Source organism: Dendrobates tinctorius, unplaced genomic scaffold (genome assembly GCF_039654945.1).
Source record: "Dendrobates tinctorius isolate UK_male_01 unplaced genomic scaffold, ASM3965494v1 ptg000165l, whole genome shotgun sequence".
Classification (NCBI taxonomy): Eukaryota; Metazoa; Chordata; class Amphibia; order Anura; family Dendrobatidae; genus Dendrobates; species Dendrobates tinctorius.
Genome location: NW_027361832.1, coordinates 29,746,154 through 29,773,937, shown reverse-complemented (window position 1 = coordinate 29,773,937; position 27,784 = coordinate 29,746,154). Strand labels below are relative to the sequence as shown.

At 45.2% G+C, this 27,784-nt stretch overlaps 1 protein-coding gene across 1 annotated transcript in view; it reads left to right on the top strand.

Moving 5' to 3' along the window:
* Positions 1 to 27,784, top strand: part of LOC141053222 (uncharacterized) — a 653,087-nt gene that overhangs the window by 507,740 nt on the left and 117,563 nt on the right. Inside the window, exon 22 of the mRNA XM_073550619.1 lies at positions 10,697 to 10,771. Within this exon, the coding sequence (XP_073406720.1) occupies positions 10,697 to 10,771 (75 nt within the window). The remainder of the gene's footprint in view (positions 1 to 10,696; positions 10,772 to 27,784) is intronic.

The window sequence follows — 27,784 nt, the reverse complement described above, 5'->3', positions numbered from 1 at the left end:
TTCACTTCACTGCAGTTTGTGCCTTAGGGTGGATTGTAAGTAAATTTAGCTCTGCATACATAAAGGATACATTTCAAATATTATTAGAAATCGCCTTGACTGTAAATGCTGTTTAACTGTTTGAAGATCTTCCCTATTCCGTTTTACAATTTCCTTGCACTTTTGATTTCTATATGGATAGATTGTAAATAGTGTGGTCAATGGGTGGTGGTTCCAATATTAATGCACAAAGTCGGTATTATTCAGAGACTCAGGGATATTGGAATAGTATGATTATTTCAGTGCCTACATTTTTTAAACTCTGTCAGTATCTGTGAATATAGTCCCATAGCAAGAGGAGAGTTCTGCTTGAATGTCTATGTACGTAACATATTCACTTTCATACACTAAAGGCCCCTTTACATTTAGCAATGCACCAGCGATCCGACCAGCGATCCGACCTCGCTAAATGATCGCTAGTGGGCTTTCAGACAGGCAGATCTCACAGCAATGCAGCAGCGACGCAGAGCACGATACTCACCTTTCACACACCGCAATCCTGACGTCCTCCCGCCCGCCTCCACGCGTCGCTCGTCATCACAGCAGGAAGCCCCAGCAGGAAGCGCCCGATGAGAAATGGAGCCGGACATTCTCGCGCGATCAGCAATGGACAGCGGGGGAGCCGGTCGGAGGTAAGTATCACACATAGCGATATCGCTATAACGTCACAAAATCGGTGGCGTTATAGCGATATCGCTATGTGTAAAACCCCCTTTAGTCTGAGCGGGAGCATGCTGCATGAATATACACTTTAATAGACTCAAACTTGAGATGCCAATATCCCTAAAGTCTCTTCCATCAGTCACATTATTGACCTAGAGACTATATTATAAAGTTTCAGAAGTTGTTCACTACCTGGACAACCCTTTCTAAATGAAGTAGTCCCCCTTATAAAATAATAAATAGGAAATAGTGATGGCAAACCCGTGAATGTTCGGGTCCGGCAGGTACGGCCGAACATCTAAAAAAACGATACCTGGACCCCATTCAGCTGGGTGCCCAAATATCCATTGTTTGCCACGCTGTCATCTGCATGACAGCACGGCAAACGCAGGCTCTGATCGGCGATAAGATCATTACTGCGGGTCAGAGAACTGTGATTCCCACTCTGTCAGATGACCGCGTGAGTCAGAAGCTATGACCGACAGTAAAATGATTACCACTGGTCGCAGGTGTTTTTCTGATGAGACAGTACTACTCTCATCAGCATACACCTGCTGTCACTTATAACAGCGAAAGCAGGCACCACTGATGGGAGTATTCATCAGCCAGCACCTTCTTTTATTTTTGATAACCAGCACAAGCAAAACTGATAGCTGTGGACTGCAACTGTCAGCTGTCAGCTTTGTCATGGCTCGATACCAAGAATAGAGAGGTCCCACGCCGTATTTTTAAATTATTTAAATAAATAATTTAAAACAAACGGCATGGGCTCCCTCGTATTTTTGACAACCAGCCATGATAAAGCTGACAGCTTGGGGCTGGTATTTTTAGTCTGGTAAGGGGCCATGGATATTGGCCCCCCAGCCTAAAAATAGCAGCACTCAGCCTCCCCAAAAAAGGCACATCAATTAGATGTGCCAATCCTGGTGCTTTTGCCCAGCTTTTCCCACTTGCCCTGGTGCAGTTGTGTAGAGCCAGCATCTCTGCCCTCTGCCTTCATTCCCCGACAGAGACGATGACTCACTCGCCACCGCTGTCCCGTACATCCTCCCTCCTCTCCTGCTGCTGATGTCCTGGGGTACACACAGCGTGCAGAACCCAGGGCACTGTGCTTAGGGTGCTCATCCCTTCTTAAAGGTGTCAAGCGTGCACCATCTGCCTGTCTACCATTCCGGACTGTTCCTGCCTCCTGTCCTTTGGGGATCAGCTGCCATCCACCCAACATAAGTCCTAGTGTAGCACTTGGTATCGCCTCCCTCATCCATCCTCAGATTACAGTATCATCTGCAGCAGTGCACCTGAGGTCGGACATGTTGAGCCACTTATTCACACCCCTCCAGGCTCTCCTTGGATCGCTGCACAGTGGTTCCACCTTCCATTTTGATACAAGTTACACAGGCAATGGAATCCGCTCACTCTCAGGCTTCCTCCGACTCTGACTTGTACCTGGAGGTCTTCACCAGAAAGACCAACAGGACAGGATCCTATCCTATCTGCAGACACTTATCACCCATCTAGACACATTGACAACTCCGCCTGCATCCGCATCTACTCAAGCTGCAACAGTGTCAGATGTGCCTCAACAGTCTGCCAGCTACGTACCTGGCTTTGGACCTTGTCTGTCTGCTCCTCCACCCTATGACTTTGATCCTGGTCTATTGCTAGGGTTCATTAATCAGTGCACGCTACAATTTGAACTCTTGGATCATGCGTTAGTCTCAGATTGGGCCAAGGTGACCTTCATTATGTCCCACCTCATTGGCGAGGCTTTGACGTGGCTTAACCCGCTATGGGAGAAAGGAAATCATCTAGTGTCAAACCTTCAGTCCTTTCTTGAAGCCTTCTGTAAGGTTTTCGACAAACCCGGTCAAGCGTCCTTAGCAGCATCTTCTCTCCTCCGACTGCACCTGGGAAAACTGGGCCGGTACGCTGTATGCTTCTGCATCCTGTTGTCAGAACCCACCTGGAATAATGAGGCTCTGGTAGCCATCTTCTGGGAAAACCTGTCTGGGCTAATCAAGGATAAGCTGGCCGGTCATGATATTCCCACCTCTCTGGATGACCTGGTATCTTTAGCAACACGGATAGACATCATATTTCAGGAGCGTTCCAGGGAGGTGAACCGCGAGAGAAGACTTGTATGCCTGGCTCTTATCTTTCAAAGACCTGTTATGCAGCAAACCTCAGCTCCGGCACCCCCTATCCTGAGTCCATGCAGGTATACCAAGTGAAGATGACCAAGCATCGTCAGGAGGTCTGCCAGTTCAAGGGAAGGTGCTTCTATTGTGGCAGTCCTGAGCATGTAATCTGCCTGGAGAGACCGGGAAATGCCTGAGCCTAGGGTTTGTTGGCGAGGTCACCCTGGGTGAAAATCACTCCTCTCTGTCACTGACTCTGTCAGTATCCATTTCCTGTGGCAGCATTCATTTTGTCAAGTTGGCCTACCTCCACTCTGGTTCCGCAGGTAACCTCATTCAACAGGCCATAGTGGAACAATATCAGATTCTGATCCAACATCTCGATCATTTGGTGGTTTCTTCAGTGGATGGAAAATTTTCCAAAACCATCCTATTCGTGACTGAGCCTGTAGGAGTAGGAATGCTACACTTGGAGAAGGTTAATCTCTGTGATGTTGGGCCGGTCTCACCCTCTACTTCTAGACCTGCTATGGCTGCAAAAACGTGAACCAGTATTGAATTGGAGATTCAGAGAAGTACTCCGTTGGGGCCAGGAGTGCCACAAGAGATGTTTAGTTCCCATTCATCCTGCTCAACCCTTGATTTCTCCATATAATATGCCCGGCTTTCCTGCTGAATACTGGACATAAGCTGATGTCTTTGTTAAAATGGAGGCCGAGACTGTCCTACCTCATAGACTGTATGACTGCACTATTGACCTATGAGGCGCTTCTCCACGAGGCCGAATCTATCCCCTGTCATAGGCTGAGACCTGTGCCATGTCCTAGTATATTGAAGAGAACCTTGTCAGGGGATTTATCTGGAAATCTTCCTACCTGGCTGGAGCTGAATTCTTTTTCGTGAAGAAAAACGACCGTATCAATTACAGGGGTCTCAACCAAATTACCATTAGTAATAAGTACCCCCTGCCTCTAATCTGAGTTGTTCCATTGACTTAAGGGTTCCCCAGTATTCACAAAGCTCGACCTTCGTGAGGCATACAACCTGATTCGTATACTTCAAGGAGATGAATGGAAGATGGCCTTTAATACCTGGGAAGGCTATTATGCGTATCGGGTAATGCCCTTTGAACTCTATAATGCCTCTGCCGTCTTTCAAGAACTGATGACTGACATCTTCTGGGACTTTCTCTACTTGTGTGGTAGAATATCTAGATGACTTATTGATGTTCTCACCCGATATGCCTGCACACCAGGAGGGATATTTGCCAGGTCTTGCAGAGGTTAAGGAAGAACCGTCTATACGCCAAATATGAAAGGTGCGTCTTCGAACAGACCTCCCTTACATTTCTTGGGTATATCATCTCTGAGACCGGCTTGAAAATGGATCCCAAGAAGATTTTTGCCGTCTTAAGGTAGCCTCGTCCAGATGGTCTGAAAACCATCCAGCAGTTTCTCGGATTTACGAACTAATAGCATCAGATTATTCCAAATTTCTCCTCTCGGACTGCTCCTATTTCTGCCTGAGGTGCAAGGGGGCCAATCCTGTGATATGGACTCCAGAGGCAGAAAACTCCTTTGTGTCTTTAAAACAGGCCTTCTCATCAGCTCCTGTGATGCATCATCTGGACAATAAGAAGCAGTTCTTCCTGGAGGTGGATGCTCCTTCAGGGGCCAGAGCCGTTCTTACTCAGAAGTCTTCTTCTGGTCACATGGTGACCTGCAGCTTCTTTTCCAAGATCTTCTCTGCTCTGGAATGCAATTACTCTATAGGAGATAGAGAACTAGTGGCAATTAAACTGCTTCTAGAGGAGTGGTGCTTATTGCTGGATAGAGCTATGTATCCGGTGGTTATACACATGGACCACAAAAATCTTGCATATCTGCAAGTTGACCCACAACAAGCCAGGTGGTCTCTATTCTTCACCTACTTCAGCTTCACACTCCATTTTTAGCCAGCAGATAAGAACGTCAAGGCGGATGCCCTCTCTAGATCCTTCCAGTCTTTCGACCAGTAGGAGGAACCCCAACACATCATTGAGCCCTCCAAAATTTTTGCGGTCACTCAGTTGGATTTGTCTTGTCTCCCCTCTGGAAAGATTGTTGCTACTGAATGTGATTGGAAGCAGGTCTTTCTCTGGGGTCACATATATGAGTTGGGTGACCATGTCAGTCAGAAAAGTACATCTCTATTCCTTTCCTGACACTATTGGTGGCCGTTCCTGTCCTTGCGCAAGCATATTGTGGATTTTATCTTTGCCTGTCCCTCTTGTGCCCAGAGCAAACCCCAAAGTAGCTTCCTACCGGTCGGTTACTCCCTTTGCCCATACCATCTGCTTCCTGGCAGCATATTGCAATGGATTTCATCACCAATCTTCCAGTATCGGCCGGGTGTACCATTGTCTGGGTGGTTGTGGATCGCTTCTCCAAGATGGCCCATTTCACTCCACTGTCCGGTCTCCCATCTGCTCCAGAACTTGCAGAGTAATTCAGTCTACACATTTTCTGCCTCCATGGTCTTCGGCTCCATATTGTCTCAGATAGAGGCATCCAGTTCACTTTTCGTTTCTGGAGGGCCACCTGTAATTTAATTAACGTCACTCTGGATTCCTCTTCGGCCTACCACCCTTAATCAAGTGTCCAGGTAGAACGGGTCAGTTCGATATTTACTAACTTTCTACACCACTTTGTCAGCATCCACCACATTGACTGGTCTGAGCTCCTGCCGTGGGCCGAATTCTTGTACAACAACCATGTGAGTGAATCTGCCAAATCTCCATTTTTCCAGGATGTCCCTACTGACAGCACCACCAGGAGGTAGTCCTTCTTATCCTTAATAGGTACAGGAATACAGAAGAGGTTAACTAGCCCCCTCCCCACCACCACCCTCTAGTGTTTTTCCTGTCTCTATCAGGGACAGACACAGAAGAGGAGCACACATGTGCAAAAGTTTCATTGACAAGGAATAGGCTCAGCATACCTGTGCTTGGAGCCTCGTTGACACTCTTTGGAGGAGTCCCTCAGCTTCTGGTCAAGCTGGGGGCTCCTGGGTATAGCTGCATCCCTTTCTATAGGGCTCTGGGCTTCGGAATATATGTACAGGAGGAGTACATGCTCTCAGGAGGGCTTCTGGTAAACCACGCAGACACCTCGGAGGGTCCCTCAGCATCCGGTCGAGCTATGGGCTCCCGGGATTAGCCGCAACCCTCTCTATAGGGCTCTGGGCATCTGCTGCCAGTTCCGGGTCTCACACGGCTTCTGGGACAACGCACACTCCCGAGTGAACATCCAGTATAGCAGACCGCGTTATTGGTGGGCACGCCGGTGACGCAGCTTCCGGGGGGTGTGCGCAGGATGAGGATTACCGACCGGTGTGCAGGCGGGAATATGGTGCCAGATACCTGTGTTTCTCTCGTGTTGCAGCGTGCGTTCCGGGCGCGTAATACCGCTGGACACTTGCAGAGCGCATTTATGAAGATTGGCAGCAGCTGGGGCTTGGAAGGATCTGAGGAATTAGATGTCCTGGAGCCAGGTAAGACAGACTACTTAAGGGTGAGGAACAGCTGGCAGCAGTCCTACTTTAATATGGAGGGCACTAGCCGTTTTGAAGTCCAGTCCTTAGATCAATCTTTGGATCATGTGAGTGAAGCGTATTAAGTCACATTACTTTCCCTAGATCCAAATAGCCTACAGGAGTCTTTCATATATTGTCTTTTTAGGACAAGGAGACGCTTAGGCGACCCACCTCAGCGACCAAAAGGAAGGCTAATAGATGTGCCATATGTAATGTCAGATTCCCGGAGAGCTATGATAAGAAGCTCTGTGAGGACTGCATTACTAAATTACTTACGGAAGAACAAGCCTCATTGCTAACCAGTATGAAAACCATGATTAGGGAAGAGGTACAGAGTACTGTCTCCGCTCTAATGCCTTTCCAGTCCCCACAGTTTAAAAGACCCAGGTGTGATGTGGACCCAAGCTCAGAAGGAGAGTTGTCTTACTACTTTGATCCTGACATGGGCGAAGGTGAAAGTTCCACAGTATTGCATCCTGAGGAAAGGAGGAAATGCTTATTTTCCTCTGAGAACACGGACATACTCTTGCATGCTGTTAGAAGAAAGCTTCAAAATCTACGCTCGCTAGGTGGATAAAGTCAACGATTAGAGCAGCGTGCGTCTCGGTGAAAACTCCTCCAGAAAACCTCAAGGCTCACTCATTGAAAGCAATCTCGACTTCATGGGCAGAGAGCTCAGGGGCATGTGTGGATCAGATCTGCATAGCGGCAACTTGGTAAAAATTAAATACTTTTTGCAGACATTATAAGTTGGGCATTTTGTCAAACCAACAGACGGCTTTTGGGAGGAAAGTCCTCCAAGCAATAATCCTGCCCTAGTAGGAGTTGTTTGTTATTTCTCCTGGTGGTGCTGTCAGGAAGGACATCCTGGAAAGTAGGAATTAGTCCTACAGGTAATAGTGTTTCCAGGTGTCCATCTTGATAGTAACCCTTATATTCCCTTCCTTTTGATTTCCTGTCTGCTGTAAGATCTGAATGTATGTAGAGAGGAAATTCACTAAAAAAAAAAATCTTGTTGCATCCATCCTGGTGTGGTACTTGAGAAAATCACTGAAGGGTGGTGGTGGGGAGGGGCTATTTAACCTCATCTGTGTTCCTGTCCCTATCAAGGATAAGAAGGACTACCTCCTGGTGGTGCTGTCATGATGGACTCCTGCAAACACCATTACCGGTAGGACTAATTCCAGTTGATGAGTCCCTCATCAAGGGTTTTTCTAAAATCTTGGAGGATACCAAGTCCACATTATTGAAGTCCTCGGAGTGGATGAACAGACATGCAGACAAGAGACATCTGGGTCTGCCTCTGTTTCGTCCTGGGGACAAGGTCTGGCTGTCCTCTAAGTATGTCTGACTTAAGGCATCCTATAAATTGGGCCCTCGCTTCATCGGACCACATGAGGTTCTTAAACAGATCAATCCAGTAGCCTACAAACTCAGACTTCTACCTCTTTATGGATCCCCAACTCTTTTCATGTGTCTTTCCTCAAGCCTGTCATCCTCAGCCCTTTTTTTAAAGATCCCGGTACCATTCCTGCTCCAGTTAGCACTGAAGACATTTTGGAGGTAGAGAATAGTCTGGCCACTAAGAAGGTAAGCAGAAAGATCTTTCTTGTGGATTGGAAGGGCTTTGGTCCTGAGAGCAGGTTTTGGGAGCCTACGAAGAACATTCATGCCATCCTCCAGGAGAGATTCCTTGCTGGCTTTAAAAAGAGGGTGTAAAAGGGGGTACTGTAGCGCCAGCATCTCTGCCTCCATTCCCCAGCAGAGATGCCAACTCACTCACCACCGCAGTCCCACACTTCCTCAGTCCTCTCCTTCTGGTGATGTTCGGAGTACGCACTCAGTGCTCAGATCTCTGGGCACTGTACTTAGGGTGCCTGCTCATGCTTCTTGAAGGGGCCAAGTGTGCACCATCCTAAAGTGTCCCCAGCCAATGGCTGGGAGATATGTGCTATTTAAAGCACCTCCACCCGCACCAGGGCAAGTGGGAAGAGCTGGGCTAAGTGCTAGAGTTGGCGCATCTAGTAAATGCGCCTTTTCTGGGGCGGTTGCGGGCTACTATTTTTAGGCTGGGGTGCGGCCAATATCCATGGCTCCTTTACCAGTCTGAGAATACCAGCTCCTAGCTGTTTGCTTCAACTTAGCTGGTTGTCAAAAATGCAGGGGGCCCCACCCCATTTTTTTTAATTATTTAAATTAAAAAAAAAATGGGTGGGACCCCTCTATTCTTGATAACTAGCCATGATAAGCTGGCAGCTGAGGCAACACAGGAATAAACTAATATAGGAAGTAGAGACAGAGCTACTAAGAACCTAAGTTCAGGCGAGGAATGGAGCGTGGAGTTGCCTCGTATATCACCCGCTGGCAGGTGATAGGCCAAGTAAGCAGATCTCTGCAGAACTGAATAGAAACAAATTCCTACAGAGTATGGCCGCACCTCCCTATAACTCACAAACAACAGAGCTGAAAGAAAAGCACCAGGCAGCTCAGAGCGATGATCAGGTACACGGAGGAGCAGAGTGAAATACATGTTGAGTGGCCATCGTAACAGAAGCAAACCCTATTTTATCAACTGTCAAAATTCAATATTATCCTATACATGATATCAGCTGTTGCCACATTTCACTGAAAAAGGACATACTTATGCAACAACAGGTTTAAAATATAATTTTCAATAGTATGCAGACAGTGTTTCATTATGGAGATTATGGGCACTAACTGATTAATTTACATTCAGATTACCTCAATTCAGGTGAGTGTGACTGCTTATCTAGTTACACAGGTTTTTTTCAAGTGCCAGTTAAGGCCCCGTCTCACATAACGAGATCGTTAGCGAGATCGCTGCTGCGTCACCAATTTTGTGATGCAACAGCGATCTCGATACGTGTGACACATAGCGGCGACCGGCCCCCCGCTGCGATGGCGCTGATCGTGCTTGAATGTCCTGGGCCATTTTTTGATCGCTGGTGTCCCGCTGGCCAGCATGCATCGCTGTGTTTGACACCAACGAGTGACCTCTTTGGTGACTATGAACTCAGGGACGCAGGCGGGAGTCGCCAGAACAGCTGCTGTGTGACAAGGTCCCAACGACCGCCGAGGTCGTTATACGGATCGCCGGAACGTTGCTGCGTCTTTGAAGAGATCTGCCTGTTTGACAGCTTACTAGTGACCATTTAGCGATGCACCAGCGATCCTAACCAGGTCATATCGTTGTCGGGATCGCTGGTGCATTGCTTAGTGTAACGGTACCCTTAGGCCTCTTTCACACTTCAGTTTTTTGCATCAGTTATAATCCGCCAAAAAGGCGGACAAGCGGATCCGTTCTCAACTGATGTGAACAGATGGCACAGGATCCGTTTTCAGACGGATCCTGAAAATGAAGAAATTTAAAGGAATCGCTGGCCGGGAAGGAGAGAGAGAGAGAGAGAGAATATTTTTTTTTGTCCGGCACCCAGAAAGAAATTCGGGTTAAATCAGTGTTTGCAGGATCCGCCAGAGAAAAAAACGTTACAAGCTCCGTTTTGAAATTTTTGAGGATGGTGACGGACAGCAACTTTTGGCGGATCCTCACAAAAAACGGATGCAACGGACACCAATCCGCCATTAATGCAAGTCAATGGGAAAAAAACGGATCCTCAAAAAAAATTTGAGGATCCGTTTTTTTCAAAACCTGGCGGATTGTGACTGATTGTAAAAAACGGAAGTGTGAAAGAGGCCTTACACTTGATGTATACTTCCCATCCATCAGGAAACTGTCTTGAAAGATCAATGGCATGTCTGAATTGAAACTGTATTTGTGTCCGCTGGACACAGATACAATTTAATACAATGGAGGAGCGGGGAGCCATGAACTCCCTGTTCTACTATTAAGATTGTGTCCTCTGTTTTGTTTTAATTCTGTTGCAGCAGTCAATATATCTCTTTTTTCCGTCTTTAAAATTTAGGGGGTATGCATTTGAGTCTATTGCACTATGCTGGCTAACAGTTTGTCACTATAGTGCAATGTAAATAATCATTTAGTCCTAAAAAGCTTTGTGGTGTGAGCTGAGAGAAACTATCAACATTGAGAAAATTATTTTATAGGAATATTTAAAAAGAGTTTTTGTTTGCAGAATTCTTTATCTTCTTGTTTATCTCTCCAAATGCAGGTGATTTTTTTAAATCAGCTATTTGGCTTATTAATGTTTTCTTTACTTACTGATCTGATATTTTCTAAACTGCTTCATATATTTGCTAATAAAAACATAGTTTCCACATTCTAAATTCTTCTTCTTTTTGAACAGGCATGCCAACGAAAACCTAGGTGAGAAAATTCATGAGCAAAACCAACTCCTGGCACACCTGGCAGAGGACAGAGAGTATGTATTTTTTTTTTGTTGTCACCTCAATATTAAGTGTATTTGCTTTGCATTACTGTAGTATCTACAATTGCCCTTGTAAGATACATTTATCAAGGCACAATATTCATTGTAGTCATATTTGTCTATCTGAGGATATAAGGCAGATATTCATGCTAGTACTACGACTTCTCTGCAACATCATGTTTTTGCAGGAGAATCACAGTTATCTGATTCAGCTGCTACAGAATACTGACATGGCTGCTGGACCAGGGCCTGTGAATCTTTTCTTTAATTCTATTAATGAAGGAAAAGTCATGGAATTGTGGAAATAGCAGGAATTTCACATCTCTGTTATTGGCTGTCCTGGGTGTCCATCTCTGTCCCTAATGCTACCGCAGCCCTAGCTTGCCCTGCTCCCCGAATTACTTTTGATGGTGAAGACGCAAATACCATGCCTTAACTCCTGAATCCGGCATCCGTCTGTACCCTTCCCCCACTCAGAGAAGTGGGGTGTACCACAATACACCAACCAGACTTAAAAAGGTAATATGAACAGGGGTAACAGAAAATGCCAAACATACAAATATACACACACATATAACAGAGGAATGCACCGGGGACTGAAGGATGGGGTTAAACCAAAGTAGGAGAAGAAAGATAATTATCACACACTCAAAATCAAACAACAGTCACACATAAATCCACTAAGCGCCTACTCAAATAACTACCACCAACAATCTCCAAGCCATGCAGCATAAGATAGCTCTTGATAGCTGCAACCCTCAGCTATCAGCTTCAGCAAGGTTGGTTATCAAGAATAGAGGGGTCCCCATTCTGTTTTTTTAAATTATTTAAATAAATAATTTAAAAAAAGGCGTTAGGTCCCCCCCATTTTTGACAACCAGTCTTGCTAAAGCTCACAGCTGGGTGATGGTATTCTCAGGCTGGTAAGGGGCCATGGATATAGGCACCCCCAGCCTAAAAATAATAGCCCGCAGCTGCCCAGAAATGCACATCTATTAGATGCGCCAATTCTGGCACTTTGCTTGGCTCTTCCCACTTGCCCTGTAACAGTGGCAAGTGGAGTTAGTATTTGTGAGGTTAATGTCACCTTTGTATTGTCAGGTGACATCAAGCCCATGGCTTAGTAATGGAGTGGCGTCTATAAGACACCTATCCATTACTAACCCTAAAGTTATATGGTAAATAAAGACACAGCCAAAATAAAATCCTTTAATTGAAAAATGAAACAGACTCCTTTAATCTCAATTAAACCATACTTACTGCATCACCTAATTCCAGCGAAACCCTCGATCTCCTGTAATAAAAATAAAATAAAAAAACAACAATATACCATACCTGTCCGTCATTCTGTCCCACACCGTAATCCATGTCTGGGGGATAATTAGTTTTCAACCTTGATGGTGCCAATATGCGACCGTCCAGGCTGAAAGCCACTGGTGAATGAACAGCTGCGAGCGCAGCCTCAGTGACTAGCGGTGACATCACTGAGGCTGTGTTCCCAGCCGGTCTGCATTGCGGTGATCTCGGTGAGATCCCCACTAGCACCGTGAGAAAGTCGCATGGTGCAGAGGCGAGTTCACTCGGAGAATTATGCTGCCGTGAACTCTCCTCTGCACCGTGCAACTTTCTCATGGTGCTAGCGGGGATCTCACTGAGTACGTGTGTGTTGCTCATCTCTAGTCAGGACCCAGATTAAATAGGAGATGGGAGTGGCTAACATTGCACAGCTGAGAGCCTTAACTTCAAGAGCTCTCAACAAAGCAAGTTAACCTCTGCACTGCCAAAAGAAATTTGCACCATTTAATATGAAGGTGAAATGCTTCTATTCAGCGCAGGAGTAGGAGAAACCAGAAGCTGCGATCTTCTGGCACCTCTCTTTCGCTGTAAACCTGTGACAAGGATGATGTTAAAGATATATAAGTGATGAAAAAAATGGAAACAAAATTTTTAAAAAATTCTTGATTTACACTGTGTTCCAAATTATTATGCAAATGATATTTTTCTATGATTTTCCTAAATAGTCAGTACAAATGACAGTCAGTCTAATAAAAGTCATCACCCGTTAGAGTATACATCAAATTTTATTGAAGAAACCTCCCAATGATAACAGTATAATCTCCAAAATGAATAAAAACTCAAATTGCACTGTTCCAAATTATTAGGCACAGTAGAATTTCTAAACATTTGATCTGTTTTAAAGAACTGAAAATGTTCATTTGTGGAATTTGCAGCATTAGGAGGTCACATTCACTGAACAAAAAAGCTATTTAACTCCAAAACATCCTAACAGGCCAAGTTACATGCTATCATAGGAACCCTTTTGTGACATCACCTTCACAATTCTTGCATCCATTGAACTTGGGAGTTTTTGGAGAGTTTCTGCTTGGATTTCTTTGCATGAAGTCGGAATAGCCTCCCAGAGTTGCTGTTTTGATGTGAACTGCCTCCCTCATAGATCTTTTGCTTGATGATACTCCAAAGGTTCTCTACAGGGTTGAGGTCAGGGGAAGATGGTGGCCATACCATGAGTTTATCTCCTTTTATGCCTATAGCAGTCAATGACTCAGAGGTATTCTTTGCAGCATGAGATGGTGCATTGTCATGCATGAAGAGGATTTTGCTCCTGAAGGCACATTTCTGCTTTTTATACCATGGAAGACAACTATCAGTCAGAAACTCTATATACAGTACTTTGCAGAGGTCATTTTCACACCTTCAGGAACCTTGAAGGGCCCCATCAGCTGTTTCCCCATATTCCGGCCCAAAACATGACTCCTCCTCCTCCTTGCTGAAGCCTTGTTGGGACATAGTGGCCTTCCACCAACCATCCATCTGGACCATCCAGGGTTGCTCGACACTCATCAGTAAAAAAGACTGTATGAAAAATAGTCTTCATGTATGTCTGGACCCACTGCTACAATTTCTGCTTGTGAACACTTTTTAGGGGTGGCTGAATAGTAGGTTTACGCACCACAGCAAGCCTTTGAAGGATCCTACACCATGAGGTTCGAGGGACTCCAGAGGCACCAGCAGCTTTAAATATCTGTCTGCTGGTTTGTAATGGCTTTTTAGCAGCTGCTCTCTTAATCCGATGAACTGCCTGGCAGAAACCTTCCTCATTCTGCCTTTCTCCGCACAAACATGTCTGTGCTCAGAATCAACCACAAATCTCTTAACAGTACGATGGTCACGTTAAAATTTTTCGGAAATATCTAATGTTTTCATCTCTTGACCAAGGCATTGCACTATTTGATGCTTTTCAGCAGCAGAGAGGTCCTTTTTCTTTCCTAAATTCCATGAAACTTGTGCCCTGCTTAACCCCTTACCTACAATTGATGTAATATTCCGTCCATGTGACCATGGACCTAATTACCATGGACGGAATATTACGTCATGCCCTTTAATGCGACATCGCGACTTAAGTCGCGGTGATCGCATTAAAATGCCGATGCCATCTTACCTCAGGATAGATGGCCTCGGCATCCCGGGCAGTCTCCGCCCTGGCCTGCCCCTCTCTGAGCTGTGATTGGCTGTTCAATTCAGAACAACCAATCACAGCAACTCTCTTTGTTTCAGCCAATCAGATTGGCTGAAACAACAGGAATCTAGGCTAGGATCGAGTACCGATGTACTCGATCCTAGGACCGGTGCCTGGCAACGCCAGGCACCGGAGAAAAGCCCCCAGATTGGCGCGATCGCCGATCTAATCGATCGCGCCAATCGCAGCGCACAGCGGCGCAATATCGCCGCTGTGCCCTGCCGGTACCGGCCCGGATCGGTGCTGTAATAGCACCGATCCTAGGCCAGAGCCTAGGACAGGCCCAGTAGGGCCTGCAGGAAGTGGTTGGCGCGATCGATTAGATCGGCGATCGCGCCAGCCACAGGGCACAGCTGCGGTCACCATGTGACCGCTCTGTGCCCTGCTGATGACCTGGCCATGACCTGCCTAGGAATCGGAGCTGTGAGCTCCGATCCTAGGCAGTTACCATGGTCACCAGGCAGATCAGGGATTGGTGGGATCGATGTAATCATTCGATCCCACCAATGACAGGTCACAGCAGCGAAGTGACCGCTCTGTGACCTGCCCCCTGACCTGCCTCTGACCTGTCTAACCTGTCTGCAGGGGTCCTCACTCTAGCTGAGGATTCCTGCAGAGAGGTCGGACGCAGCAAGAGCTCCTGTGCTGGGTATTGTGGTGCCACAGCTTGTAGCATCACAATCCCTGCAGAAGAAAGAAGAAGAAGAAAGAAAACTACAACTGTAAGTGCTAATTGATCCCTGATCCCCTGCCCAATCTATCTTCACCCCCCCACCTATCTTCATTCCCCCGTCCCCCCTTTTACCCCCCTCACCCCCCTTTTACCCCCCCTCACCCCCCTTTTACCCCCTCCACCCCCCCTTTTGGCCCGCCTCCGTGTGCAGCCGCCAAGCGTTGATCGGTGACGCAGTTCACCGATCAACACTTGTGCTCGCTTTTTTTTACTCCGCACACACATCCCGTTTTTCATTTTTTTCTCCCCCCCTTGTGCCACCTAACTACAACCCTAACTGACCCCTGCCCAATCTTTCTTCATCCACCCCAATCCCCCCATCCCCCTTCCCCCTATTTTTACCCCCCTCCACCCCACTTTTGCGCCACCTCCGTGCGCAGCCACCGAGCGTTGATCGGTGACGCAGTTCACCGATCAACACTCGTGCTCGCCTTTTTTCCTTCGCACACACATCCCGTTTTTCATTTTTTTTCTCCCCCCCTTGTGCCACCTAACAACAACCCTAACTGACCCCTGCCCAATCTCTCTTCATCCACCCCAATCCCCCCATCCCCCACCCCCCTCCACCCCACTTTTGCGCCACCTGCCTGCCGTTTTAAATTTTTTTCTCCCCTTTTTGTGCCACGTAACTACAACCCTAACTGTTGATCCCTGTCCGATCTCTATTCATCCACCCCAATCCTCCCAGCCCCCTCTTTTTACCCCCCTTTGTGCCGTTTCCGTGTGCACATTTAGCAGCCGCTGAATTTTGATAAGTGACGCAATTCACTTATAAAAGTTCGTGCCGACTGTTTTCCATTTTTCTTTTTCACCTCCCCCCCCTTTGAGCCACCCCTGTGCACACATCCAGCAGCCACTGAATTTTGGTAAGTGACGCCGTTCACTTACCATATCTAGGTCCTGCTGTTTTAGACTTTTTTTTCCACATTTCCTTTTAGCTTTTTCTTACAGGATAGTGTGCACCAATCACTAGCCCCCCACCACATACACAGTTATAAATAAAGTACACCCAAGCACCATATTTACACAAAAAAATGTCCCGCCCATCATGTTCCTCCCAACAGCGCTATTCAATGGAGGAGGCATATTCTTACCTTGCCTCCGACACTGATAGCGAGGATGACGATCCGACTTTTCTTTATTTTTCGGATTCTTCATCCTCTTCTTCTTCCTCTTCCCCCTCCTCATCTTCCTCCTCGGGTCCTGCGGAACCGCCACGCAGACGCTCCAGGACAGAAGATGAGGCAGCGCCCACCATGCCCGCAGCTGATTCAGCAGACCCTGTGTGGACCTCGCCCCCCGAAAATTACGAGCCACTGATTCCTGATTTTGTGGCAGAATCAGGAATCAAGTTTGACACCACCGGCCTCACAGAAATTGACTTTTTCAAAGTCTTTTTCTCTGAGGATTTTGTTAACCACATGGTGGAGCAAACTAATTTGTACGCTCGGCAATTTTTGGAGCAAAACCCGCTTTCATCCTATACTAACTGGTCTCCTGTGGACGCAGTTGAAATGACGAAGTTTTGGGGCCTGGTCCTCCACATGGGTATCCTGAAGAAGCCTGAAATTTCGCAATATTGGAGTGTTGATATTTTATACAACACTCCAGTATTCCGAATGGTCATGGCCCGGGCGCGTTTTCAGGCCATCCTCAAGTTTCTGCATTATAACGATAATGCACAGTGTCTCGCACGAGATGACCCCAACTTTGACCGTCTGTTCAAAGTTCGGCCGGTCATCGAACACTTCAACAAAAAGTTTGCTGAAGTGTACGTGCTCCAAAGGAACATCTGCGTGGACGAGTCCTTGGTCCATTTTAAGGGCAGGCTCGGATTCCGTCAATACCTGCCCAGTAAGAGGGCCAGGTACGGAATCAAACTCTATAAGCTGTGTGAGAGTACCTCAGGGTACACCCACAGGTTTAGAGTGTACGAAGGAAAGGACACCAGGATTGAACCCCCTGAGTGTCCTCCTGACCTGGGAGTGAGTGGGAAAATTGTGTGGGATTTGGTGCACCCACTGCTGGATAAAGGTTATCACCTCTACACTGATAACTTTTATACCAGTGTCCCACTCTACAAAGCCCTCTTTGCGCGAGGTACCGCAGCTTGCGGTACTGTCCGCAAAAATCAGAGAGGCCTCCCGAAGACGCTACTTGGGCAGATGCTCCGAAAAGGTGAGAGCAGGGCCCAATGTAGCGACCACCTGCTGGTGGTCAAGTACAAGGACAAGAGGGATGTCTTTCTCTTGACCACCATATACGGTGATGGCAGCGCCCTCAGCACTGTACGGGGTACCTCGGCACAGGTCAGCAAACCTGAATGTGTGCTGGGGTACAATAAAAACATTGATCGGGCGTTGATCGCTCCGATCAATACCTCCAACCGTACAATGCTTTGAGAAAGGCCAAGGCGTGGTACAAAAAGCTGGTCGTGCACATCGTCCAATTGGCAATGCTCAACGCATTCCTATTGTCACAATGTGCATGCCCCAGCGATACGTCGTACCTTCAGTTTCAGGAGGTAGTGGTTAAGGCCCTGATGTTTGGCACTCTGGAAGGAGCGGGCCCCAGAACTTCCGGAACTGAAGGTGCTCGTATTGTACCAGGTCAGCATTTCCCGGGGGAGGTCCCGCAAACTGGAAAAAGAGGTAAATCGCAAAAAAGGTGCCGAGTGTGTTACAAAAACGGAATACGCAAGGACACCATTTATCAATGCGACACCTGCCCCGAAAAACCTGGCCTGTGTATGAAGGATTGCTTCAAATTGTACCACACCTCAATGCACTACTAAATTTCGTTACCGGAAACATTAGATTAGTTGGGGCACATCTAGATAAGTTCCTTGGGGGTCTAGTTTCCAAATCAATGTCACTTGTGGGTTTTTTTTACTGTTTAGGCACATCAGGGGCTCTGCAAATGGAAAATGACGCCCACAGACCATTCCATCTAAGTCTGCATTTCAAAACGTCACTCCCTTCCGACCCTGCCGTGTGCCTAAACAGTTTTTTCCCACATATGGGGTACCAGCGTACTCAGGACAAATTGGACAACAACTTTTGGGGTCCAATTTCTCCTCTTACGCTTGGGAAAATTGAAAATTGGGGACTAAACGATCATTTTTGTGGGCACAAAATAGGATTTTTTATTTTCACGCCTGGGCAGTATAAACTTTAGTGAAACACTTGGGGGTTCAAAGTTCTCACCACATATCTAGATAAGTTCCTTAGGGGGTCTAGTTTCCAAAATGGGGTCACTTGTGGGGGGTTTCTACTGTTTAACCACATCAGGGGCTCTGCAAACGGAACATGACGCCCGCAGACCATTCCATCAAAGTCTGCATTCCAAAGCGTCACTTCTTCCCTTCTGAGCCCCGACGTGTGCCCAAACAGTAGTTTTCCCCCACATATGGGGCACCAGCGTACTCAGGACAAATTGGAAAACAACTTTTGGGGTCCAATTTCTCCTCTTACGCTTGGGAAAATTGAAAATTGGGGACTAAACGATCATTTTTGTGGGCACAAAATAGGATTTTTTATTTTCAGGCCTGGGCAGTATAAACTTTAGTGAAACACTTGGGGGTTCAAAGTTCTCACCACATATCTAGATAAGTTCCTTAGGGGGTCTAGTTTCCAAAATGGGGTCACTTGTGGGGGGTTTCTACTGTTTAACCACATCAGGGGCTCTGCAAACGGAACATGACGCCCGCAGACCATTCCATCAAAGTCTGCATTCCAAAGCGTCACTTCTTCCCTTCTGAGCCCCGAAGTGTGCCCAAACAGTAGTTTTCCCCCACATATGGGGCACCAGCGTACTCAGGACAAATTGGAAAACAACTTTTGGGGTCCAATTTCTCCTCTTACGCTTGGGAAAATTGAAAATTGGGGACTAAACGATCATTTTTGTGGGCACAAAATTGGATTTTTTATTTTCAGGCCTGGGCAGTATAAACTTTAGTGAAACACTTGGGGGTTCAAAGTTCTCACCACATATCTAGATAAGTTCCTTAGGGGGTCTAGTTTCCAAAATGGGGTCACTTGTGGGTGGTTTCTACTGTTTAACCACATCAGGGGCTCTGCAAACGGAACATGACGCCCGCAGACCATTCCATCAAAGTCTGCATTCCAAAGCGTCACTTCTTCCCTTCTGAGCACCGACGTGTGCCCAAACAGTAGTTTTCCCCCACATATGGGGCACCAGCGTACTCAGGACAAATTGGACAACAACTTTTGGGGTCCAATTTCTCCTGTTACGCTTGGGAAAATTAAAAATTGGGGACTAAACGATCATTTTTGTGGGCACAAAATAGGATTTATTATTTTCACGCCTGGGCATTATAAACTTTAGTGAAACACTTGGGGGTTCAAAGTTCTCACCACATATCTAGTTAAGTTCCTTAGGGGGTCTAGTTTCCAAAATGGGGTCACTTGTGGGGGGTTTCCACTGTTTGAGCACATTGGGGGCTCGTCAAACGCAACATGGCGTCCAATCTCAATTCCAGCCAATTCTAGGTTGAAAAAGTCAAGCGGCGCTGCTTCCCTTCCGAGCCCTGCCGTGCGCCCAATCAGTGGTCCCCCCCACATACAGAGTATCAGCGTACTCAGGACAAATTGGACAACAACTTTTGACGTCCAATTTCTCCTTCTACCTTTGGGAAAATAAAAAATTGGGGACTAAACGATCATGTTTGTGGAAAAAATATGATTTTTTATTTTCACGCCCGGGCGTTATAAACTCCTGTAAAGCCCTAGGGGGTTCAAGGTGCTCACCACACATCTAGATAAGTTCCTTAGGGGGTCTAGTTTCCAAAATGGGGTCACTTGTGGGGGGTTTACACTGTTTGGGCACATTGGGGGCTCGTCAAACGCAACATGGCGTCCAATCTCAAATCCAGCCAATTTTAGGTTGAAAAAGTCAAGCGGCGCTGCTTCCCTTCCGAGCCCTGCCGTGCGCCCAAACAGTGGTCCCCCCACATATAGAGTATCAGCGTACTCAGGACAAATTGGACAACAACTTTTGGGGTCCAATTTCTCCTGCTACCTTTGGGAAAATAAAAAATTGGGGACTAAACGATCATGTTTGTGGAAAAAATATGATTTTTTATTTTCACGCCCGGGCGTTATAAACTCCTGTGAAGCCCCAGGGGGTTCAAGGTGCTCACCACACATCTAGATAAGTTCCTTAGGGGGTCTAGTTTCCAAAATGGGGTCACTTGTGGGGGGTTTCCACTGTTTGGGCACATTAGGGGCTCGTCAAACGCAACATGGCGTCCAATCTCAATTCCAGCCAATTTTAGGTTGAAAAAGTCAAGCGGCGCTGCTTCCCTTCCGAGCCCTGCCGTGCGCCCAAACAGTGGTCCCCCCCACATATAGAGTATCAGCGTACTCAGGACAAATTGGACAACAACTTTTGGGGTCCAATTTCTCCTGCTACCTTTGGGAAAATAAAAAATTGGGGGCTAAACGATCATGTTTGTGGAAAAAATATGATTTTTTATTTTCACGCCCGGGCATTATAAACTCCTGTGAAGCCCCAGGGGGTTCAAGGTGCTCACCACACATCTAGATAAGTTCCTTAGGGGGTCTAGTTTCCAAAATGGGGTCACTTGTGGGGGGTTTCCACTGTTTGGGCACATTGGGGGCTCGTCAAACGCAACATGGTGTCCAATCTCAATTCCAGCCAATTTTAGGTTGAAAAAGTCAAGCGGCGCTGCTTCCCTTCCGAGCCCTGCCGTGCGCCCAAACAGTGGTCCCCCCCACATATAGAGTATCAGCGTACTCAGGACAAATTGGACAACAACTTTTGGGGTCCAATTTCTCCTGCTACCTTTGGGAAAATAAAAAATTGGGGCCTAAACGATCATGTTTGTGGAAAAAATATGATTTTTTATTTTCACGCCCGGGCGTTATAAACTCCTGTGAAGCCCCAGGGGGTTCAAGGTGCTCGCCACACATCTAGATAAGTTCCTTAGGGGGTCTAGTTTCCAAAATGGGGTCACTTGTGGGGGGTTTCCACTGTTTGGGCACATTGGGGGCTCGTCAAATGCAACATGGCGTCCAATCTCAATTCCAACCAATTTTAGGTTGAAAAAGTCAAACGGCGCTGCTTCTCTTCCGAGCCCTGCCGTGCGCCCAAACAGTGGTCCCCCCCCACATATAGGGTATCAGCGTACTCAGGACAAATTGGACAACAACTTTTGGGGTCCAATTTCTCCTGTTACCCTTGGGAAAATTAAAAAATTGTTGCTAACAGATCATTTTTGTGACTAAAAAGTTAAATGTTATTTTTTTCCTTCCATGTTGCTTCTGCTCCTGTGAAGCACTTGAATGGTAAATAATCTTCTAGAATGTAGTTTTGAGTAGCTTGAGGGGTTCAGTTTTTAGAATGGTGTCACTTTTGGGTATTTTCTGCCATATAGACCCCTCAAAGTGACTTCAAATGTGAGGTGGTCCCTAAAAAAAATGGTTTTGTAAATTTTGTTGTAAAAATGAGAAATCGCTGGTCAACTTTTAACTCTTATAACTTCCTAACAAAAAAAAATGTTGTTTCCAAATTTGTGCTGATGTAAAGTAGACATGTGGGAAATGTTATTTATTAACTATTTTCTGTCATGTAACTCTCTGGTTTAAGGTAATAAAAATTCAAACTTTGAAAATCGCAAAATATTCTAAATTTTTGCCATATTTCCGTTTTTTTCATAAATAAACGCAAGTTATAGCGAAGAAATTTTATCACTAAAGTGAAGTACAATATGTCACGAGAAAACAATGTCAGAACCGCCTAGATCCGTTGAAGCGTTCCAGAGTTATGACCTCATAAAGGGACAGTGGTCAGAATTGTAAAAATTGGCCCGGTAGTTAACGTGCAAACCACCCTTGGTAGTGAAGGGGTTAATAATGTGGAACATCATTCTTAAGTAGTTTTCCTTTAATTGGGCTCACCTGGTAAACTAATTATCACAGGAATTTGAGATTGATTTCAGTGATCCAAAGAGCCCTGATACACAATACCATCTATGAGTTTATTTGAAAAACAAAAAATTACATCTTTATGACACTTAAATCCAATTTGCATAATAATTTGGAACGCAGTGTAGTCAGCATCTATTATGAGTGTCAAGTGAAGAAATACAGGGTGGGTCATTTATATGGATGCACCTAAATAAAATGGGAATGGTTGGTGACCCAGATTGGTGCATTCAATTTGCAGAATGGGAAAAACAAAAATTGGAACAGGACCCTCAGTGTACACAGAATGTTATGTTCAGTGATGAGGCAAACTTTTCTGGGTGGGCCATTTATATGGATACCCCTAAATAAAATGGGAATGGTGACAGTTTTCTTGCGTAGGGTGTCTTGCATTGAAATGTGCTGCAATGACTTGGATACTGTGTTCACCAGACATCAACACAATTTCTATCTGTGTCATGTGTTAACCTCTGCGACATGTCAATGGCTGTAAACAAAGAGAAGCTTGTAAATAACTTATGAAAGAATAAAGTTACGTTAAAACCAAGCACACCATTGTTTTTCATGTGAAATTCCCAATAAGTTTGATGTGTCACATGACCCGCTTACCATTGAAAAAATAAAGTTGGATACAAAATCTCCAACTTCAAAATGGCCGCCATGGTCCCCATCCATCTTGAAAAGTTTTCCCCCTCGCATATTCTAATGTGCCACAAACAGGAGGTTTATATCACCAACCATTCCCATTTTATTTAGGTGTATCTATATAAATGGCCCACCCTGTACACGTACTTACACACCTTGGCTGCTAACAATGAGTTGTCTAAGGACTATTCTGCCATATAGAATTCAGCTGGGAATGTAAATCATCAAGCTCCGCTGCTGGCAGCTTCCTTGATATGTTCGATGTGAGACAATTCCAGAGACACTGCAGACTATGGTAGCACATTTAGGTCACGCATTCTGCTAACAGAAGCATGATCATGATGTGGTCTGGAATTGCCATGTTGAAAGACAACTCCGGAGACACTTTGGAGAAATGGCCGGACCACTGGTTCCATGACCAAATCATTGTAATGCCGAGCTGTTAGTGTACCTGGAATGAAAACTACAGGGGTCTGGCTACCGTACATTGTCACCTCACAGGATAATTGAGGAATTAGGACTGGTGTGATGTTTAATGCCATGAAGAGGCCTTCCTGTGGCCCATATGGTATATAGAACAATTTTCATCTATCTTTGCGTCTTAGACAAAAGCAGGACTCATTGCTAAAGAAAATTGTGATCCTGATGATTTGGGTGGCAGTAAGCATGGCAGAACAGTTCTCAGACAACCAATAATAACCTCATTGACAGCATGATAAGTTGTGTAATTGCTTTTAGTTCTGCGTGTTGCGCTCATACTTTGTAAATATTTATTAGGAATTTATAAATGTGATCGAAGGTATCTTGCAAGAAAGGGTCACCAGGTATCATGAACCTGACCAAATAACAGACAAGAAATTTGGGATTTAGAGTGTACAGTATTGAAAATGACTCCTTTTTTTATTTGCAGTTTCTGTATCTTTCCCACCTACTGTATAATGCTACTTTAATATGATTTCATTTATTAATAATCTTTTTGCAATGTGTAATTTTATACGAGTGCATACATGATCCTCATCTTTCATAAAGCAGGTACAAGTAACACAATTAAAGATCTGCGTGTTAGTTTCATTCCGTTTCTTGTATTTCAGTATTAGCCTTAAAAAAACCTCCCAGGTTAATGAAAAATTGAGATGCACGTAATACAATCTTAATAAACCACATATTTACTTACATCTGAAGAGTTTGCTTTTATTAGACTATTTGCAGCAAAGACGTTTTGTCAGAACTAAATTAGTTGTTCGATATCTAATTTATGATTTGGCCAGAAAACTTGTCATGAATAACCATTTATTGAATTGCACCATCATACAGTAAGACATATTCTCATGTTTTAGCAATTATACAATATTAAGAATTTAGGACACAATGTACAGATGTAGCAGAACTGAATTTGTAATTAAGGTCAACACTTGTCTCCAGCAGGCAGGAGATGCAAGATGGAGACTCAGAGTCAATTCTGTATCATAGTCTTTGTATTAGGCCGGGGTCAGACTTGCGAGTGTGATACGGGAAACTCGCGCATCAATACCGACACTCGGGACCGGAGTGTGCGGCTGCATAGAAATACATGCAGCCACACACTCTGGTCCCGAGTGCCAGCAGCAGTGCCGGGTATTGATGCGAGTTTCTCGCATCACACTCGCAAGTCTGACCCCGGCCTTACTCAGACAGCTGAGCGATTACCCAGTAATCATTATGTAATAACTCATTTTTCTTGCACACTTGTACTGATTCCTCCTCAAGATTTCTGAGGTTTCAGCCAAACAGCATCCAGTGGTTTACTTGACACCCAAACTATTTACAGTATTTTTCGGATTATAAGACGCACTTTTCCTGCAAATTTGGGTGGAAAATCGGGGTGCGTCTTATATTGCGGATATACCTTACCAGTCACGGTGGAGCAGGGTCCCACGGTCGCGGCTGGAGGAGGAAAGAGTAGATTGTTGCTGCAGGCCGCAGGCTGGGATGAGGGGGTGTTCGGATGTTCGGCGCGCCGCTGGGGTTTCCGGTGCTGCTGTGGGGGCTCTGCCGATATTTTGTGAAAGGCCAGAGCCCCCCTCAGTTCCATGGTTTCCTATGCGGTGGACTACGGGAAAATGGCTGCAAGGGGAGGTGCATGCCCAGATGGAGATCTCAGCACCAAGATCTTGGGAGATGAGATGCCAGTGCTGAGAGAGGAGATTTCTTAAGAAAAGAGAAACAGCATCATTCAGCTCATCGATAATGGTCTCTCAGCCAAAAATGTTGCCAAACTGCATCATGTGAGTGGCATGACAGTTGGAAGAATACAAAATGAAGGACTACTTAGCTCATAGTTGTCCATGTTCTGGAAATGGCCCAATGGCCAGTAGATAAGAGATATCTTGAGCAAATTCCCTCTGATGAAATGCTTGCAGAGGTTCATAGGGTGCCAACCTCCGCTGGCAGGTAGGGTGGCTCAGTGAGTATCAGGGATAGGCACCTCCCTGGGTTTTTTTTATTATTCCTGGTGATGGTGTGTGCTTGCATGTTTTGTATTTAATTGTTGCTCTTATATTGATGTGAATTAATAGTTATATTTTAATCATTTATGGTATAGTGTTTGTTAGGTGAAACAATGCAGGATGTGCTGTAAATTTTTTTGGTAATTTGGGAAAGTTATGAAATGTCCTATAAATGTCTGTTCTGTTCCTAATCTAAGGATCTGGGCTTTTAGTTGAGATGAATCTGTTCTACACTTTATGTACATGCTCAGTAGTGAGGTAGGTCTCTGGAGTCAGAAGTGAGGGAAATTGAGGCGTCTGAGTCGGAGGTTTGGCTTACCGACTCCACAGCCCCGGTCACTACTGAGCATGTACATGAAGTGCAGAACAGATTCATCTCAAGTACGACTGCACAGCACTTGTCACTACTGAGCATGTGCATAAAGTGCAGCACAGATTCATCTCAACTCCGACTCCACAGCACTGGTCACTACTGAGCATGTAACATAGTAACATAGTTTTGAAGGCTGAAGGAAGACCTTATGTCCATCTAGTTCAGCCTATTTTTAGTGCAGCTGTTCTGCATTGTTGATCCTGGGGAAGGCAAAAACCCACAGAGTAGAAGCCAATTTTCTCCATAGGGAAAAAAATTCCTTCCCCTAAGCTGGGTCAACCATCTACCTATAATAATATGTTATTCGTAACCTTCTATACTGTTACTCACAAGAAAAGCATCCATTCCTTTCTTAAATTCATTCAGTGAGTTGGCCATCACCACTTCCTCAGGAAGAGAATTCCAGAGCCTCACTGCTCTTACCATGAAGAACCCTCTTCTATGCTGGTGCAAAAATTGTCTTTCCTCCAAACGAAGAGAATGCCCCCTTGTTCTTGTCAGAGTCCTTGGTACAAACAGTTCATTGGAGAGATCTCTGTATTGCCCTCTGATATACTTGTACGTAAAATGCAGCACAGATTCATCTAATCTATGACTGCACAGCACTGGTCACTACTGAGTATGTGCATAAAGTGCAGCACAGATTCATCTCATCTTCGACTCCACAGCACTGGTCACTACTGAGCATGTGCATAAAGTGCAGCACAGATTCATGTCATCTACGACTCCACAGCACTGGTCACTACTGAGCATGTACATAAAGTGCAGCACAGATTCATCTCATCTACGACTCCACGGCACTGGTCACTACTGAGCATGTACATAAAGTGCAGCACAGATTCATCTCATCTACGACTCCACAGCACTGGTCACTCCTGAGCATGTGTACATAAAGTACAGCACAGATTCTTCTCAACTACGAGTCCACAGCACTGATCATTACTGAGCATGTACATAAAGTGCAGCACAGATTCATCTCAACTAAAAGTCAAAAATTCAAAGCATTGTTACCCTTTTGCGAGAGAGTCATCCCATACTGTATATTGTTCATTTTCTGCACATACAGTCATGGCCGAAAGTGTTGGCATCCTTGAAATGATTCCAGAAAATGACAGTATTCTCCCATAAAATTATTGTAATTACCCATATTTTGTTATACACGTGTTTATTTCCTTTGTGTGTATTGAAACAACACAAAAAAATGCAGAAAAAGGCAAATTGGACATAATTTCCCACAAAAGACAATGACTGTATCTAAATAAATTCTTAACATATTTTCCACTGCCAGCATGAAATATTTCTATTTGCATTTGATATGTGTTGATTTCCTTTTTGCTGACATTTTAGGGCTTTGCATGCGCTGTGTGTGTTTGTGTGTCAGCTAATTATGACTTTCTGACGTGACGAGTGATTTGCTCTTTGTAACCTATGTCTAAAAGATGTTTTACAATTTCTCATGTTCATCTACTGCACAACTTAGGTTTATCCACTGAGACATGAGTATGACATTTAAAATACTTTTTGTAGCTAGACTTGTGTCATTTAAAGAGTAACCATTATTTTATTTTTCATAGAATCATAGAATCATAGAATCGTAGAGTTGGAAGGGACCTCCTGGGCCATCTGGTCCAACCCCCTGCTCAAAGCAGGATTCGCTAAATCATCCCAGTCAGATGTCTGTCCAGCCTCTGTTTGAAGACTTCCATTGTAGGAGAACTCACCACTTCTCGTGGCAGCCTATTCCACTCATTGATCACTCTAACTGTCAAAAAGTTTTTTCTAATATCTAATCTGTGTCTCCTCCCATTCAGTTTCATCCCATTGCTTCTAGTCTTTCCTTGTGCAAATGAGAATAAAGTTGATCCTTCTACAATGTGACAGCCCTTTAGATATTTGTAGACAGCTATTAAGTCTCCTCTCAGTCTTCTCTTTTGCAAACTAAACATTCCCAAATCCTGCAACCTTTCCTCATAAGACAGGGTTTGCAGACCGGTCACCATTCTGGTCGCTCTTTTCTGAACCTGCTCCAGTTTGTTGATGTCTTTTTTAAAATGTGGTGCCCAAAACTGGACACAATATTCCAGATGAGGTCTGACCAAAGAGGAGTAGAGGGAAATAATGACTTCACGTGATCTAGACTGTATGCTTCTGTTAATACATCCTAGAATTGCATTTGCCTTTTTTGCTGCTGCATCACACTCATATTCAGTCTGTGATCTATTAGTATACCCAAGTATTTTTCACATGTGCTATCACTTAGCCCT